At 40.5% G+C, this 14,694-nt stretch overlaps 1 protein-coding gene across 1 annotated transcript in view; it reads left to right on the top strand.

Moving 5' to 3' along the window:
- Positions 1 to 14,694, top strand: part of ell2 (elongation factor for RNA polymerase II 2) — a 133,647-nt gene that overhangs the window by 81,082 nt on the left and 37,871 nt on the right. Inside the window, exon 7 of the mRNA XM_067982865.1 lies at positions 7,443 to 7,536. Within this exon, the coding sequence (XP_067838966.1) occupies positions 7,443 to 7,536 (94 nt within the window). The remainder of the gene's footprint in view (positions 1 to 7,442; positions 7,537 to 14,694) is intronic.

Below are 14,694 nucleotides of genomic sequence, written 5' to 3'. Positions count from 1 at the left end.
AGTATTCTCGCTAAGACTGAATTCAATTTAATATTTACTTTATTTTAGTTCCAATTAAAGGTTTTTCAATTTATGCTCTGTTCTGGTTTTAAAATCTGTTAACAGGAAGCATTTTCCTTTAACTATCATGACTGCTACTTGTGTATTGGATCACCACTTCACAACCTCGGCTTCAATAATTCACTTTAATTGATCACTTTTAATCATATCACCCATATGAATCATTTGACAAGAGCCAGTCACACTGCATTCTAGAAGAAAATTAACCATTATCATTCTTCAAAAGCCTCCCATATAAACAAGCATCTTGTCTAGTTGGTTGGTGTGGCATTGTACTGGACAGTGCATTTGATCCAGTTCTGTAATTGCCCAAGACTCCATAGCTAATGTATTCCATAGCTAATGTATTCCAAGGGACGTCAAAAAAAAAATTAGTTTCAGTGCCTGGAAGAATTGATGGAAGTTGCTGGGGCAACAATGCCAAGCATGCAAAGGCAGCCAAAATTTTTTTCCTGTTTCCACACCCATCAGGTGGTTCCAGTTCAATGCCTTGGCCAACGTCCTTTTGTCGATGTTAAAGTACCAAAGCAAGCACACAATGTCCCAACGTGGATGCTGTGCAGAACATTTTCAGAATTTCAAACTGTTGATCAGTTGATTAGATACTGGGGCTTCCTTCATTCACAATCCAACTGTGCTATCAGTCGGACAGATGTATATAGCTGGCTATTAGCTCCATGCATGAGGACAGAAATCTTTGTTTAAAGAGTCTAAGATGGAGCTTTGTTTGCTGTACAACACCTGCCCTGTCATCTGGTTTCAACACAAAGCAATTCCCTTAAAGTATTGAAAATATTTACAGACATGGATAGGATAAAGGTGAACATCCAGGCTCTATTGTTTCAAAGGCACAGTTTCATTTAAAATATTTTCCAAATAGTTATGCTTATGCAAGCGAAACTAACAAATTAGTCTTTGATTCACCAAACTATTGTGGAGGAGTTTCCACTTTTTGTCTAAGTAGAATTACTATTCCAGGACTATCCCAAAAAAAAGTCATGTTCTAGTTTTAAAAGTTTCCTATGGAAGTGTTTTGTTAAACCTCAACCTGAGGTTTTTACAAACATGTTATCACAGATACTGAGCAAGGTACCTGCACAACTTTCTGGTGAGAGGCCATCCTTCGAAAAAAAAAGTTCAGGGATATCAATTGGAACTTTCTTAAGACTGATCTAAATTAGGCTATCTACAGGCCAGTCTCCTTGCCACAGTATGCTTAAAGGCAACCAGCATTCTTCTCATTAGGTCATAGCTTCTCAACAACTTTGAAAGCCTTGCCCTGTGTGCTCCCTGCAACCAATTCATTGTTCATCTGTACATTGCTTGATTTCTTAACTGATATTTCATTTTGAGTTGTTTTTGAAAGTGACTTGGGCATACAATGAAGGGGGTAGGATTAGAACAATGAAAATTAGAATGGGATCTGGAAATAATCATTTAAACATTGAGCCAATGTGGAGAAGCAATGAAAGCAAATAGAATGTAAGATACACAGTGAGAACTGTGAACCATAAGTTTACAAGGCTATACAGAGCGTTTACAGTGTACCACACTTGAAGTCTAGTTAGCCTAACATCTGTTGTGGGGAAAATGCTGGAGTCTATAATTAAGGATAGGGTGACTGAACACCTCGAATTTTCAGTTAATCAGAGAGAGCCAGCACAGATTTGTGAAAGGTAGGTCATGCCTGACAAACCTGATTGAATTTTTTGAAGAGGTGACTAAAGTAGTGGACAGGGGAATGTCAATGGAAGTTATTGATATGGACTTCCAGAAGGCATTTGATAAAGTCCCACATAAGAGACTGTTAGCTAAGATAGAAGCCCATGGAATCGAGGGAAAAGTACGGACTTGGTTAGGAAGTTGGCTGAGCGAAAGGCGACAAACAGTAGGGATAATGGGTAGGTACTCACATTGGCAGGATGTGACTAGTGGAGTCCTGCAGGGATCTGTCTTGGGGCCTCAATTATTCACAATATTTATTAACGACTTAAATGAAGGCATAGAAAGTCTCATATCTAAGTTTGCCGATGACACAAAGATTGGTGGCATTGTAAGCAGTGTAGATGAAAACATAAAATTACAAAGCGATATTGATAGATTAGGTGAATGGGCAAAACTGTGGCAAATGGAATTCAGTGTAGGCAAATGTGAGGTCATCCACTTTAGATCAAAAAAAGGTAGAACAGGGTACTTTCTAAATGGTAAAAAGTTTAAAAACAGTGGATGTCCAAAGGGACTTAGGGGTACAGGTACATAGATCATTGAAGTGTCATGAACAGATGCAGAAAATAATCAATAAGGCTAATGGAATTCTGGCTTTTTATCTAGAGGATTAGAGTACAAGGGGGCAGAAGTTATGCTGCAGCTATACAAAACCCTGGTTAGACCGCACCTGGAGTACTGTGAGCAGTTCTGGGCACCGCACCTTCGGAAGGACATATTGGCCTTGGCGGGAGTGCAGCATAGGTTTACTAGAATCATACCCGGACTTAAAGGATTAAGTTACGATGTGGAGATGCCGGTGATGGACTGGGGTTGACAATTGTAAACAATTTTACAACACCAAGTTATAGTCCAGCAATTTTATTTTAAATTTTAAAATAAAATTGCTGGACTATAACTTGGTGTTGTAAAATTGTTTACGATTAAGTTACGAGGAGAGATTACACAAATTGGGGTTGCATTCTCTAGAGTTTAGAAGGTTAAGGGGTGATCTGATCGAAATTTATAAGATATTAAGGGGAACAGATAGGGTGGATAGAGAGAAACTATTTCTGCTGGTTGGGGATTTTAGGAGTAGGGGCACAGTCTAAAAATTAGAGCCAGACCTTTCAGGAGTGAGATTAGAAAACATTTCTCCACACAAAGGGTGGTAGAAGTTTGGAACTCTCTTCCGCAAACGGCAATTGATACTAGCTCAATTGCTAAATTTAGATTTGAGGTGGATAGCTTTTTGGCAACCAAAGGTATTAAGGGATATGGGCCAAAGGCAGGTATATGGGGTTAGATCACAGATCAGCCATGATCTTATCAAATGGCGGAGCAGACACGAGGGGCTGAATGGTCTACTTCTGTTCCTATATTCCTATGTTTCCTAAGTCCTGTGTGCTGTTTTGGTCACCATGCTTTTAAAGGGACATGAACACATTGGCAAGGATGCGGAGAACAGCAACAGGAGTGAACTGCAAGGAATGGTTAGAGAAGTTTAAACTATTTTCTGGAGAAAAGGTTAATGATTGACCTCTGAGATATATAAACAATTAAAAGATAAAGGTAAAGATAAAGAAAACCCATAGTGTTGCTTCAAAATAAATCAGGCCAGTGGGAGCAGAAGACTCAAATGTAAATTAGGGGAAACAAATTTAAAACTTGTATTTATTAGAAAAATGTCTTCACTTAAATGGGGGTTAAATCTTTGGAATAATTTGGTATTCAAAGTGGTAGCGCCAAAGACATTAGAGATTCAGAATGCAGTGGAATACTAGGCTGGGTGAGTTAAGAGTACTGGAGGGATGAGCTTTGCTGTGCCAAATGGCACATATATCTTAAAAGAGGCTGTTGACATATTCACATGAAGAAAGAGTCTTAATTTCTTACGAGTTGAAACTCCAGCACCAGTAGAGGGACACAGATTACTTTGTCCTCCTGCTAGATGTGATCAGCAACTAAGGATACAGTTCACTTGCCATTTTTAGCTACTCTTCATGTCAGAACCTGAGCCTTGGCTCAGTGTTGGTAATCTCACCTCTGAGTTAGAAAGTCATGGGGTCAAGTCCTACTCCAATGACTTTGGCTCAGTACTGAGAGAGTGCTGCACTGCCGGAGGTGCTGTCCTTCAGATGAGATGTTAAACCAAAACCCTGTATGCTCTCTAAGGTGGATGTAAAAGACCCCATGGCACTACAGAAGAGCAGGGGATTTTGCATCACATCTTGGCCTACTTTTTTTCCCCTTCAAACCTTGACCCCTTCGGTTAGATGAAATATTTTAAAAACAAAATCTACCACTTTATATTGCCATGCTAGTTTTTTCCCCCCATTAATTTTAACATAGGTTTGTTTTATAATACTGTCCAGTTGCTTTTTTTGTTTTCTTACAGCTATGTTGATGTATTTTGTTTTGTGTTCTTGGGTAAATGTTAAAGGTTTGACCTGGAAAAAATGAATGTGCTTAAACTTCATGGAAAAACTATGGTTTAGCTGAAGAATATATAATATGGTAAATAATTCATAATCTATCCTGTAAAAAAATAAGAATAAAAAATTCAGATCCACTGGTTAAGCATGTTCTTTCACAACAGATAGTAGAAAGAGAAAAGGAGCCTATTGGGTAGAGTGCACAATTAAACAGTTTGGAGGAAGACTAGGCATGATTTAAAAGAAAAAAAACTGTAAATGTTAGAAATCTGAAATAAAAACAAAAAATACAAATAATACAGATATCTATCAGCATCTGAAAAGAGAAACAGCAAATTAAAGTTTGAAAGTGGATGTAGAGCTTTCATCAGAACTCATAAGTAATGAAAAGGGGACGTAATGGGACCTTTTTTTGTAGTGCAGTTTAAAATTTGAGTTGTGAAAGGTTCAAGTGAAGCGCTCGCACCATCTCCTACCACACACCCTAATGTGTTCTACTTAAAAGCTTTGCTCTTGCCCTTTCACGTGCGCTTACTAGAGCAGAGTAGATGCTAATTCCAAATACATTAGGATACCACTCTTGTTCTAGAATTTAATTTGACTTGTATTTAAAATATGAAGGATGTAAAGATGCTTTGTCATATGAGGAAGCAAGTCAATATAGTAAAAAGCAAGTGAATATGTAAAGTCTAATTTAAGAGGTGTTCTTGAAAGTGAAGATATCTTCATTCTCATGGTTTTCGTTGCATGGTTCTGCAAGCAGTATTAATTCTCAGGATCTTGTTACCCAGATAACCCAAATTTTCTACTGATTATTGTAAACTACTGTTATATCACCTTGATGCTAGTGCACTGTTGGAACACTTCCCATGGTGGATGTGTGTACACTGAGCCTGATAATTCTTTTTGAAGTATTCAATATGTCTCGTGCATTGTGACAATTATTACTAAGAAACTAAATGAATGAAGCCTAATCTATGGTTATAATAGAATTCTCAATAAAGAGCTAATGTTAATCTGACTTTGTTAACATAAGCTATTGTCAAATATAAGTGCCATGCTGGTGCTGCCAGCCCATGCTACACAGACAATGGCAACCCCAAAGTAAACTTTCTGGATTTGCGACGGCCAACGGCCAGGAAGACTTTTATTTAACCAGGTCTTCCCCGAAGCCACTCTTACCGAATCCAGCAAGTTTACTTTGCGGTTACCGCTGATTATGTAAAACCTGCACATTGGGAGCTGGTGGCACCGCGGTGTGTGGGTCTTGTGCAATATAAACATAGCTTTTATTGCTTTTGCTAATTTTTTTTAAGCTGTAAAATACAAGGGTGTAATGTTTTAACATCAAGTATATCGGTATGAATCAGCTTCTAGAGAAAATATTTAAGGCAAAACTTTTGTCACAAATTGATGGCATGATAAAGTTGCAGTGCCCAAAACTGGTCTCTTTTAAAGCCTTTGTTCAATATTAGGTTTATTGTATCAGTTCATTACAGGCAAAGTAGTTGAGGGGGCTTTGTTTAAATTTAAGTCCAAAACTAGGGTCTTAAATTTAAACAAAGCCAATTACATAGGTATGAGGGGCAAGTTTGTTACGGTAGATTGGGAATTTAGATTAAAAGATATGACGGTAGATAAGCAATAACGAACATTTAAAGAAATAATTCATAATTCTCAATGAATATACATTCCCTTGAGGAATAAAAACTCCATGGGAAAAGTGATCCAACTGTGGCTAACTAGAGAAGTTAAGGATAGTATTAGGTTAAAAGAAGAGGCTTACAATGTTGCCAAAAAGAGTAGTAAGCCTGAGGATTGTGGTGGGGGGGGGGGGGGGGGTTTAGAAATCAGCAAAAGATGACCATAAAGTTAACCGAGGGAGAAAATTGAATGAGAGTAAACTAGCAAGAAATATAAAAACAGATTGTAAGAGCTGTAAAAAGGAAGAGAAAACAAAAGGCTGTTACACAAGATAAGGGCTCATGGGATTGGGGGACTATATTAGCATGGATAAAGCATTGGTTAATGGACAGGAAACAGAGAATAGGAATAAACGGGTCATTTTCAGGTTGGCAGGCTGTAACTAGTGGGGTACCACAAGGATCAGTGCTTGGACCTCAGCTATTTACAATCTATATTAATGACTTGGATACATTACACTTGGTCCCTTCATCTAAGTTTACTGATACAAAGCTAGGTGGGAAAGTAAGCTGTGACAGTCTGCAAAGGAATATCGACAGGTTAAGTGAGTGGGCAAGAAGGTGGCAGATGGAGTATAATGTGGGGGAATGTGAAGTTATTCACTTTGGTAGGAAGAATAGAAAAACAGAATATTTTTAAAATGGTGAGAAACTATTAAATGTTTGTCAGAGATTTGGGTGTCCTTGTGCATGAAACACAAAGTTAAAATGTAGGTACAGCAAGCAATTAGGAAGGCAAATAGTATGTTGGCCTTTATTGCAGGGGGTTGGAGTACAAGAGTAAGGAAGTCTTGCTGCAATTGTACAGGGCTTTGGTGAGACCACACCTGGAGTATTGTGTGCAGTTTTGGTCTCCTTACCTAAGGAAGGATATACTTTCCTTAGAGGCAGTGCAACAAAGGTTCACTAGATTGATTCCTGGGATCAGAGTGTTGTCCTAAGAAAAGAAGTTGAGTAGAATGGGCCTATACTCTCGAGTTTAGAAGAATTAGAGATGAAATCATTGAAATATCTAAGATTCTGAGAGGGCTTGACAGGGTAGATGCTGAGAGGCTGTTTCTCCTGACTGGAGAGTCTAGTACTAGGGGACATAATCTCTAGATAAGGGGCCGGCCATTTAGGTCTGAGATGACAAATTTCTTCACTGAGGATTGTGGATAGTCAGTCATTGAGTATAGTCAAGGCTGAGATGGATAGATTTTTGGATGATCTGGGGGTTGGGCGGGATAGTGGAGTTGAGGTCGAAGATCAGCCATGGGATCTTATTGAATGGCGGAGCAGGCTCAAGGGGCAGTATGGCCTACTCCTACTCCTGCTATTTCTTATCATCTTAATGTCTGATGTTTTTCCTTTTACTAGTTTTATAGATTTCAGTCTACAGTAGATGTTGCACCCAATGCATATTGCAGTAATTTTGTTTCTGGCAGACGCAGAATTCTGCCTTTACATGGATGTAATGAAAACAGTAGACATAACTGTGCATGGTTCCAAGATGAGAAGATGCATCAGACTCTTTTTGTTCTCTGAATCTCTGCAACAGAAAATTATCTCAGCTGCAGAATTCCAACAGCCATCAAGCAGATCCAGTTCCATCAAGCTCTCCTAAAGATAGAGGATCTGCATCTCCGCCAGAGGTAAGTAAAATCACTTGCCAAGTGTACAATGATTGTTACAGCTGATAATGTGCTCGTATAATTGATAGACCCGAACTGACAGGTTTGTGTTGCATTACAAATTGGTAAACTATATGTTGGTGGTGTTCTCAGAAATAAAGAAACCACGTGAAGCATCATCTGTTAATGTTTTGAATGTCTGCCACAGATAAGGTCTTAAATAGAATATACTTGTAGTGGCTGAAAGATAAATTTGTAGCTGACTTTGGGGTTTCTAAGGAGCAGGCCTTAAATGTCTTCTGTTAGTGTACCAAAGGCAGCAAACCTCATTGCAATTAGTTTCCTGCTTTACAAAGAGATACATTCTGTGGTCTGGCTGGGTGCTGTAAGAGTAACACTGAAAAATAACAATTTTCAACCTTGTGCTTCTGCCAGTCTATTTTCAACATTTGAGTTCCACACTGTTAAGCAGAAAATAGCTCTTGATAGATGAATGGGAAATTGATTTTTATGGTAAATGGAATACGTGAATCTTTATTGATACAGCATTTACATTAACATCACATGAGAAGAGTTTCTTTGGGTACCTTTTATTTATTTCCCCATTACACTATTCCATCTTGTGATGGAGAGACGATTTGAAAAACTGGGCCTATTTTTATTGGAACAGAGAAGGCTAAGAGGAGATTTAAGAGGTTTTTAAAATTGTGACGGGAATTCATAGGATGACTATGGAAAGACTAAATTCTCTAGTTGGACTGTCAACTATCAAGGGTCATCAATTTAAAATTGTTTCAAAGTGAGGAGAGGGGTTAGGAGAAATTTGTTTACACAGTTATTGAGTGTAGTATGATTTGGCACATCAAGTAGTTTAGGTAGAGATCAGTATATCTTTTAAGGGATGGTAGGATAAAACATTTGAAGCAGAGGAAGATATAGGGCTGGGAGAGAAGATTGTTCTAGCAAAGAGCTGACCCAGACAGTGGGCTGAATGGCTGCCTTCCATTTTGTAAACTTCTATGTTTATAACCATAGCTGTTTTCCAACTCCCTTAATCGTAATCCCAAGTAACCCTCATCATAGCTAATGCTAAACTAATTAAACTAATTTGGCTGTTAGATGAGCACCAGGTTGAAATAGAGAAGAGACTGAGAGAGACAAATAGCATTAGAGTAAAGAATAGTTCAGAAATAGAGATCAGACAGGGGGCAAATGTGAGGCAGTCTAAGATGAGTTTTAAGTGCATGTGTGTAACTGCACATAGCATGGTAAATAAGGTTGGTGATCTGCAGGCACAAGTCGCTACGTGGGACTATGATATAGTGGCAATAACAGAGACTTGGCTCAAAGAACGGGAGGATTAGGGACTTAATGTTCCTGGCTACAATGTATTCAGGAAAGATGGGAAGGAAAGAAAGGAGAGGGGATGGCAGTATTGATCAAAGAAACTATTATAGCACTGGAAAAGGATGATGTAGTTGAGGGGTCAAAGACAGAATCTATTTGGTTAGAATTAAGGAACCATAGAGGAGCAATTATGCTAGTGGGTGTATACTATAGGCCACCAAATAGTGGAAAGGAGGTAGAAGAACAAATTTGTGGACAAATTATAGAAAGATGCAAGAATAGAATCATAGAAGTTTACAACACGGAAACAGGCCCTTCGGCCCAACATGTCCATGTCACCCAGTTTATACCACTAAGCTAGTCCCAATTGCCTGCACTTGGCCCATATCCCTCTATACCCATCTTACCCATGTAACTGTCCAAATGCTTTCTAAAAGACAAAATTGTACCCGCCTCCACTACTGCCTCTGGCAGCTCGTTCCAGACACTCACCACCCTTTGAGTGAAAAAATTGCCCCTCTGGACCCTTTTGTATCTCTCCCCTCTCACCTTAAATCTATGCCCTCTCGTTATAGACTCCCCTACCTTTGGGAAAAGATTTTGACTATCTACCTTATCTATGCCCCTCATTATTTTATAGACTTCTATAAGATCACCCCTAAACCTACTACTCTCCAGGGAAAAAAGTCTCAGTCTATCCAACCTCTCCCTATAAGTCAAACCATCAAGTCCCGGTAGCATCCTAGTAAATCTTTTCTGCACTCTTTCTAGTTTAATAATATCCTTTCTATAATAGGGTGACCAGAACTGTACACAGTACTCCAAGTGTGGCCTTACTAATGTCTTGTACAACTTCAACAAGACATCCCAACTCCTGTATTCAATGTTCTGACCAATGAAACCAAGCATGCCGAATGCCTTCTTCACCACCCTATCCACCTGTGACTCCACTTTCAAGGAGCTATGAACCTGTACTCCTAGATCTCTTTGTTCTATAACTCTCCCCAACGCCCTACCATTAACGGAGTAGGTCCTGGCCCGATTCGATCTCCCAAAATGCATCACCTCACATTTATCTAAATTAAACTCCATCTGCCATTCATCGGCCCACTGGCCCAATTTATCAAGATCCCGTTGCAATCCTAGATAACCTTCTTCACTGTCCACAATGCCACCAATCTTGGTGTCATCTGCAAACTTACTAACCATGCCTCCTAAATTCTCATCCAAATCATTAATATAAATAACAAATAACAGCGGACCCAGCATCGATCCCTGAGGCACACCGCTGGACACAGGCCTCCAGTTTGAAAAACAACCCTCTACAACCACCCTCTGTCTTCTGTTGTCAATCCAATTTTGTATCCAATTGGCTACCTCACCTTGGATCCCGTGAGATTTAACCTTACGTAACAACCTACCATGCGGTACCTTGTCAAAGGCTTTGCTAAAGTCCATGTAGACCACGTCTACTGCACAGCCCGCATCTATCTTGGTTACCCCTTCAAAAAACTTAATCAAATTCGTGAGACATGATTTTCCTCTCACAAAACCATGCTGACTGTTCCTAATCAGTCCCTGCCTCTCCAAATGCCTGTAGATCCTGTCTCTGAGAATACCCTCTAACAACTTACCCACTACAGATGTCAGGCTCACCGGTCTGTAGTTCCCAGGCTTTTCCCTGCCGCCCTTCTTAAACAAAGGCACAACATTTGCCACCCTCCAATCTTCAGGCACCTGACCTGTAGCGGTGGATGATTCAAATATCTCTGCTAGGGGACCCGCAATTTCCTCCCTAACCTCCCATAACGTCCTGGGATACATTTCATCAGGTCCCGGAGATTTATCTACCTTGTATGCGCGTTAAGACTTCCAGTACCTCCCTCTCTGTAATATGTACACTCCTCAAGACATCACTATTTATTTCCCCAAGTTCCCTAACATCCATGCCTTTCTCAACCGTAAATACCGATGTGAAATATTCCTTTAGGATCTCATCCATCTCTTGTGGTTCCGCACATAGATGACTTTGTTGATCCTTAAGAGGCTCTACTCTCTCCCTAGTTACTCTTTTGCCCTTTATGTATTTGTAGAAGCTCTTTGGATTCTCCTTTGCCTTATCTGCCAAAGCAATCTCATGTCCCCTTTTTGCCCTCCTGATTTCTCTCTTAACTCTACTCCGGCAATCTCTATACTCTTCAAGGGATCCACTTGATCCCAGCTGCCTATGCATGTCATATGCCTCCTTCTTTTTGACTAGGGCCTCAATCTCCCGAGTCATCCAAGGTTCCCTACTTCTACCAGCCTTGCCCTTCACTTTATAAGGAATGTGCTTACCCTGAACTCTGGTTAACACACTTTTGAAAGCCTCCCACTTACCAGACGTCCCTTTGCCTGCCAACAGACTCTCCCAATCAACTTCTGAAGGTTCCTGTCTAATACCACCAAAATTGGCCTTTCTCCAATTTAGAATTTTAACTTTTGGGCCAGACCTATCATTCTCCATAGCTATCTTAAAACTAATGGAATTATGATCACTGGTCCCAAAGTGATCCCTCACCAACACTTCTGTCACCTGCCCTTCCTTATTTCCCAAGAGGAGGTCAAGTTTTGCCCCCTCTCTAGTCGGGCCATCCACATACTGAATGAAAAATTCCTCCTGAATACACTCAACAAATTTCTCTCCATCCAAGCTCCTAATGCTATGGCTGTCCCAGTCAATGTTGGGAAAGTTAAAGTCCCCCACTATTACCACCCTATTTTTCTTGCAGCTGTCTGTAATCTCCTTACATATTTGCTCCTCAATTTCCTGTTGACTATTTGGGGGTCTGTAGTACAATCCTATCAAAGTGATCTCTCCCTTCTTATTTTTCAGTTCTACCCATATAGACTCAGTGGGCGAACCCTCGGATATATCCCCTCTCACTACTGCCGTGATGTTCTCCATAATCAAGAACGCAACTCTCCCTCCTCCCTTACCTCCTGCTCTATTTTTCCTATAGCATCTGTACCCTGGAACATTGAGCTGCCCGTCCTGCCCCTCCCTTAGCCATGTTTCAGTAATAGCTATAACATCCCAGTCCCATGTACCCATCCATGCCCTGAGTTCATCTGCCTTGCCCATCAGACTTCTTGCATTGAAATAAATGCAGTTTAATGTAGACTTCCCTTGGTCTTTGCCCTGCTTTCTCAGACCATCTGTCCGGTCATGTTTTGTACACTCTCCCTTACTGCCTTTTGTTTCTGTAACCACTTTACTTCCCACTGACTTCCTGCATCGGTTCCCATCCCCCTGCCACATTAGTTTAAACCCTCCCCAACAGCACTAGCAAACACTCCCCCTAGGACATTGGTTCCAGTCCTGCCCAGATGCAGACCATCCAATTTGTACTGGTCCCACCTCCCCCAGAACCAGTTCCAATGGCCCAGGAATTTGAATCCCTCCCTCTGTAGAGTAGTGATAATGGAGGACTTCAATTATCCCAGTTTATGCTGGGACAGTAACCGTGTAAAGGGCAAAGAGAGGGAGGAATTTCTGAAATGTGTTCAAGAACTTTCTGGAACATGTGTTTCCAGCCCAACCAGGAAGGGAAAGGTACTCTGTCTAGTTCTGCAAGTGGTTAGGATCTGGAATGCACTGCCCGAGGGGGTGGTGGAGGCAGATTCAATCATGGCCTTCAAAAGGGAACTGAATAAGTACTTGAACGGAAAAAATTTGCAGGGCTACGGGGAAAGGGCAGGGGAGTGGGACTAGCTGGATTGCTCTTGCATAGAGCCGGTGTGGACTCTATGGGCTGAATGGCCGCCTTCCGTGCTGTAACCTTTCTATGATTCTATGAAGTGGGGCAGGTGGAGCATGTTTCAGTGGGTGAACATTTGGGGAACAGTTATCGTAATATCAGGTTTAGAATAGTTATGGAAATGGACAAGGAACAATCAAGTGTAAAAATACTTAACTGGAGGAGGGCTAACTTCAGTGAGTTAAAAAGGGATTTTGCCCAGGTGGATTGGAATCAAAAATTGGTAGGTAACACAGTAATTGAACAATGGGAGGCCTTCAAGGAGGAGATGGTTTGGGTACAAAGTAGACACATTCCCACGAGGGGGAATGGAAGGCCATCTAAAGCTAGAGCTCCCTGGATGACTAAAGATATGGATTAAAATGAAACAGAAAAAGGACACTTATGACAAACATAAGGTTCATAATTCAGTAGAAAAACAATCAATACAGAAAGTACAGAGGCGATCTTAAAAAAGGGAAATAAGAGGGGCAGAGGGAGTATGAGAATAGATTAGCAGCCAACGTAAAAGGGAACAAAAAAGTCTTTTATAAACGTAAATAGTGGAAGGGTGGGGCCAACTCGGGACAAAAAAGGAGATCTTGTGGAGGCAGAGGGTATGGCTGAGGTACTAAATGAATACTTTACATCTGTCTTCACTAGAGAAGAGGATGCTGCCAATGTAGCAGTAAAGGAAGAGGTCGGAGTGATATTGGATAGGATTAAAAATAGAGGAAGTACTTAAAAGGTTGGCAGTACTCAAAGTAGAAAAGTCACCTGGTCCAGACAGGATGCATCCTTGGTTACTGAGGGAAGTAAGGGTGGAAATTCTGACCACAATCTTCCAATCCTCCTTTGGCATAGGGGCAGTGCCTGAGGACTGGAAGATTGCAAATGTTACATCCCTGTTCAAAAAAGAGGAGAGGGATAAACCTGGCAGTTACAGGCCAGTCGGCCTAACGGTGATGGGGAAACTTTGAAATGATAATCTGGGACAAAATTAACTGGCGCTTGGAAATGTATGGGCTAATAAATGAAAGTCAGCACGGATCTGTCAAAGGAAAATCTTGTTTGATTAACTTGATTCAATTCTTTGATGAAGTAACGGAGAGGATTGATGAGGGTAGTGCAGTTGATGTGTATATGGACTTTCAAAAGGCATTTGATAAAGTACCATATGATAGACTTGTTAGCAAAATTAAAGCCCATGGGATTAAAGGGACAGTGGCAGCTTGGATACAAAATTGTCTAAGGTACAGAAAGCAGAGAGTAGTGAATGGTTGTTTTTCAGACTTGAGGGAAGTATACAGTGGTATTCATCAGGGGTTGGTATTAGGACCACTGCTCTTTTTGATACATATTCATGACCTGGACTTTGGTATACATATTATAATTTCAAAGTTTGTAGATGACACAAAGCTCAAATGTAGTAAACAATGTGGAGGATAGTAACAGACTTCAGGAAGATATGGGCAGAGAAGTGTGAAATGATCCATTATGGTAGGAAGAATGAGAGGCAATACAAACTAACGAACAATTTTACAGGGAGTGCAGGAACAGAGACCCTTGGTGATGTATGTACTCAAATCTTTGAAGGTGGTAGGACAAGTTGAGAAGGCTGTTGGAAAAAGCATATGACATTCTGGGCTTTATTAATAGAGGCATAGAGTACAAAAGCAAGGCAGTTATGCTAAACCTTTATAAAACACTCGTTAGGCCTCAGCTGGAGTATTGTGTTCAGTTCTGGGCACCACACTTTCGGAAGGATGTCAAGGCCTTAGAGAGGGTGCAGAGAGATTTACTAGAATGGAACCAGGGATGAGGGACTTCAGTTATGTGGAGAAGCTCGGTTTGTTCTCCTTAGAGCAGAGAAGGTTTAGAGGCAATTTGATAGAGGTGTTCAAAATCATGAACTGTTTTGATAGAGTAAATAGGGAGAATCATTCTAATGGCACAACGGTCTGTAACCAGAGGACACAGATTTAAGGTGATTGGCAAAAGAACCAAAGGCAACATGAGGAAACATTTTTTTACACAGCGAGTTGATAGGATC

The sequence above is a fragment of the Heptranchias perlo genome, chromosome 4 (genome assembly GCF_035084215.1).
Source record: "Heptranchias perlo isolate sHepPer1 chromosome 4, sHepPer1.hap1, whole genome shotgun sequence".
NCBI classification, from domain to species: domain Eukaryota; kingdom Metazoa; phylum Chordata; class Chondrichthyes; order Hexanchiformes; family Hexanchidae; genus Heptranchias; species Heptranchias perlo.
This window is presented reverse-complemented; position numbering and strand designations above follow the sequence as displayed.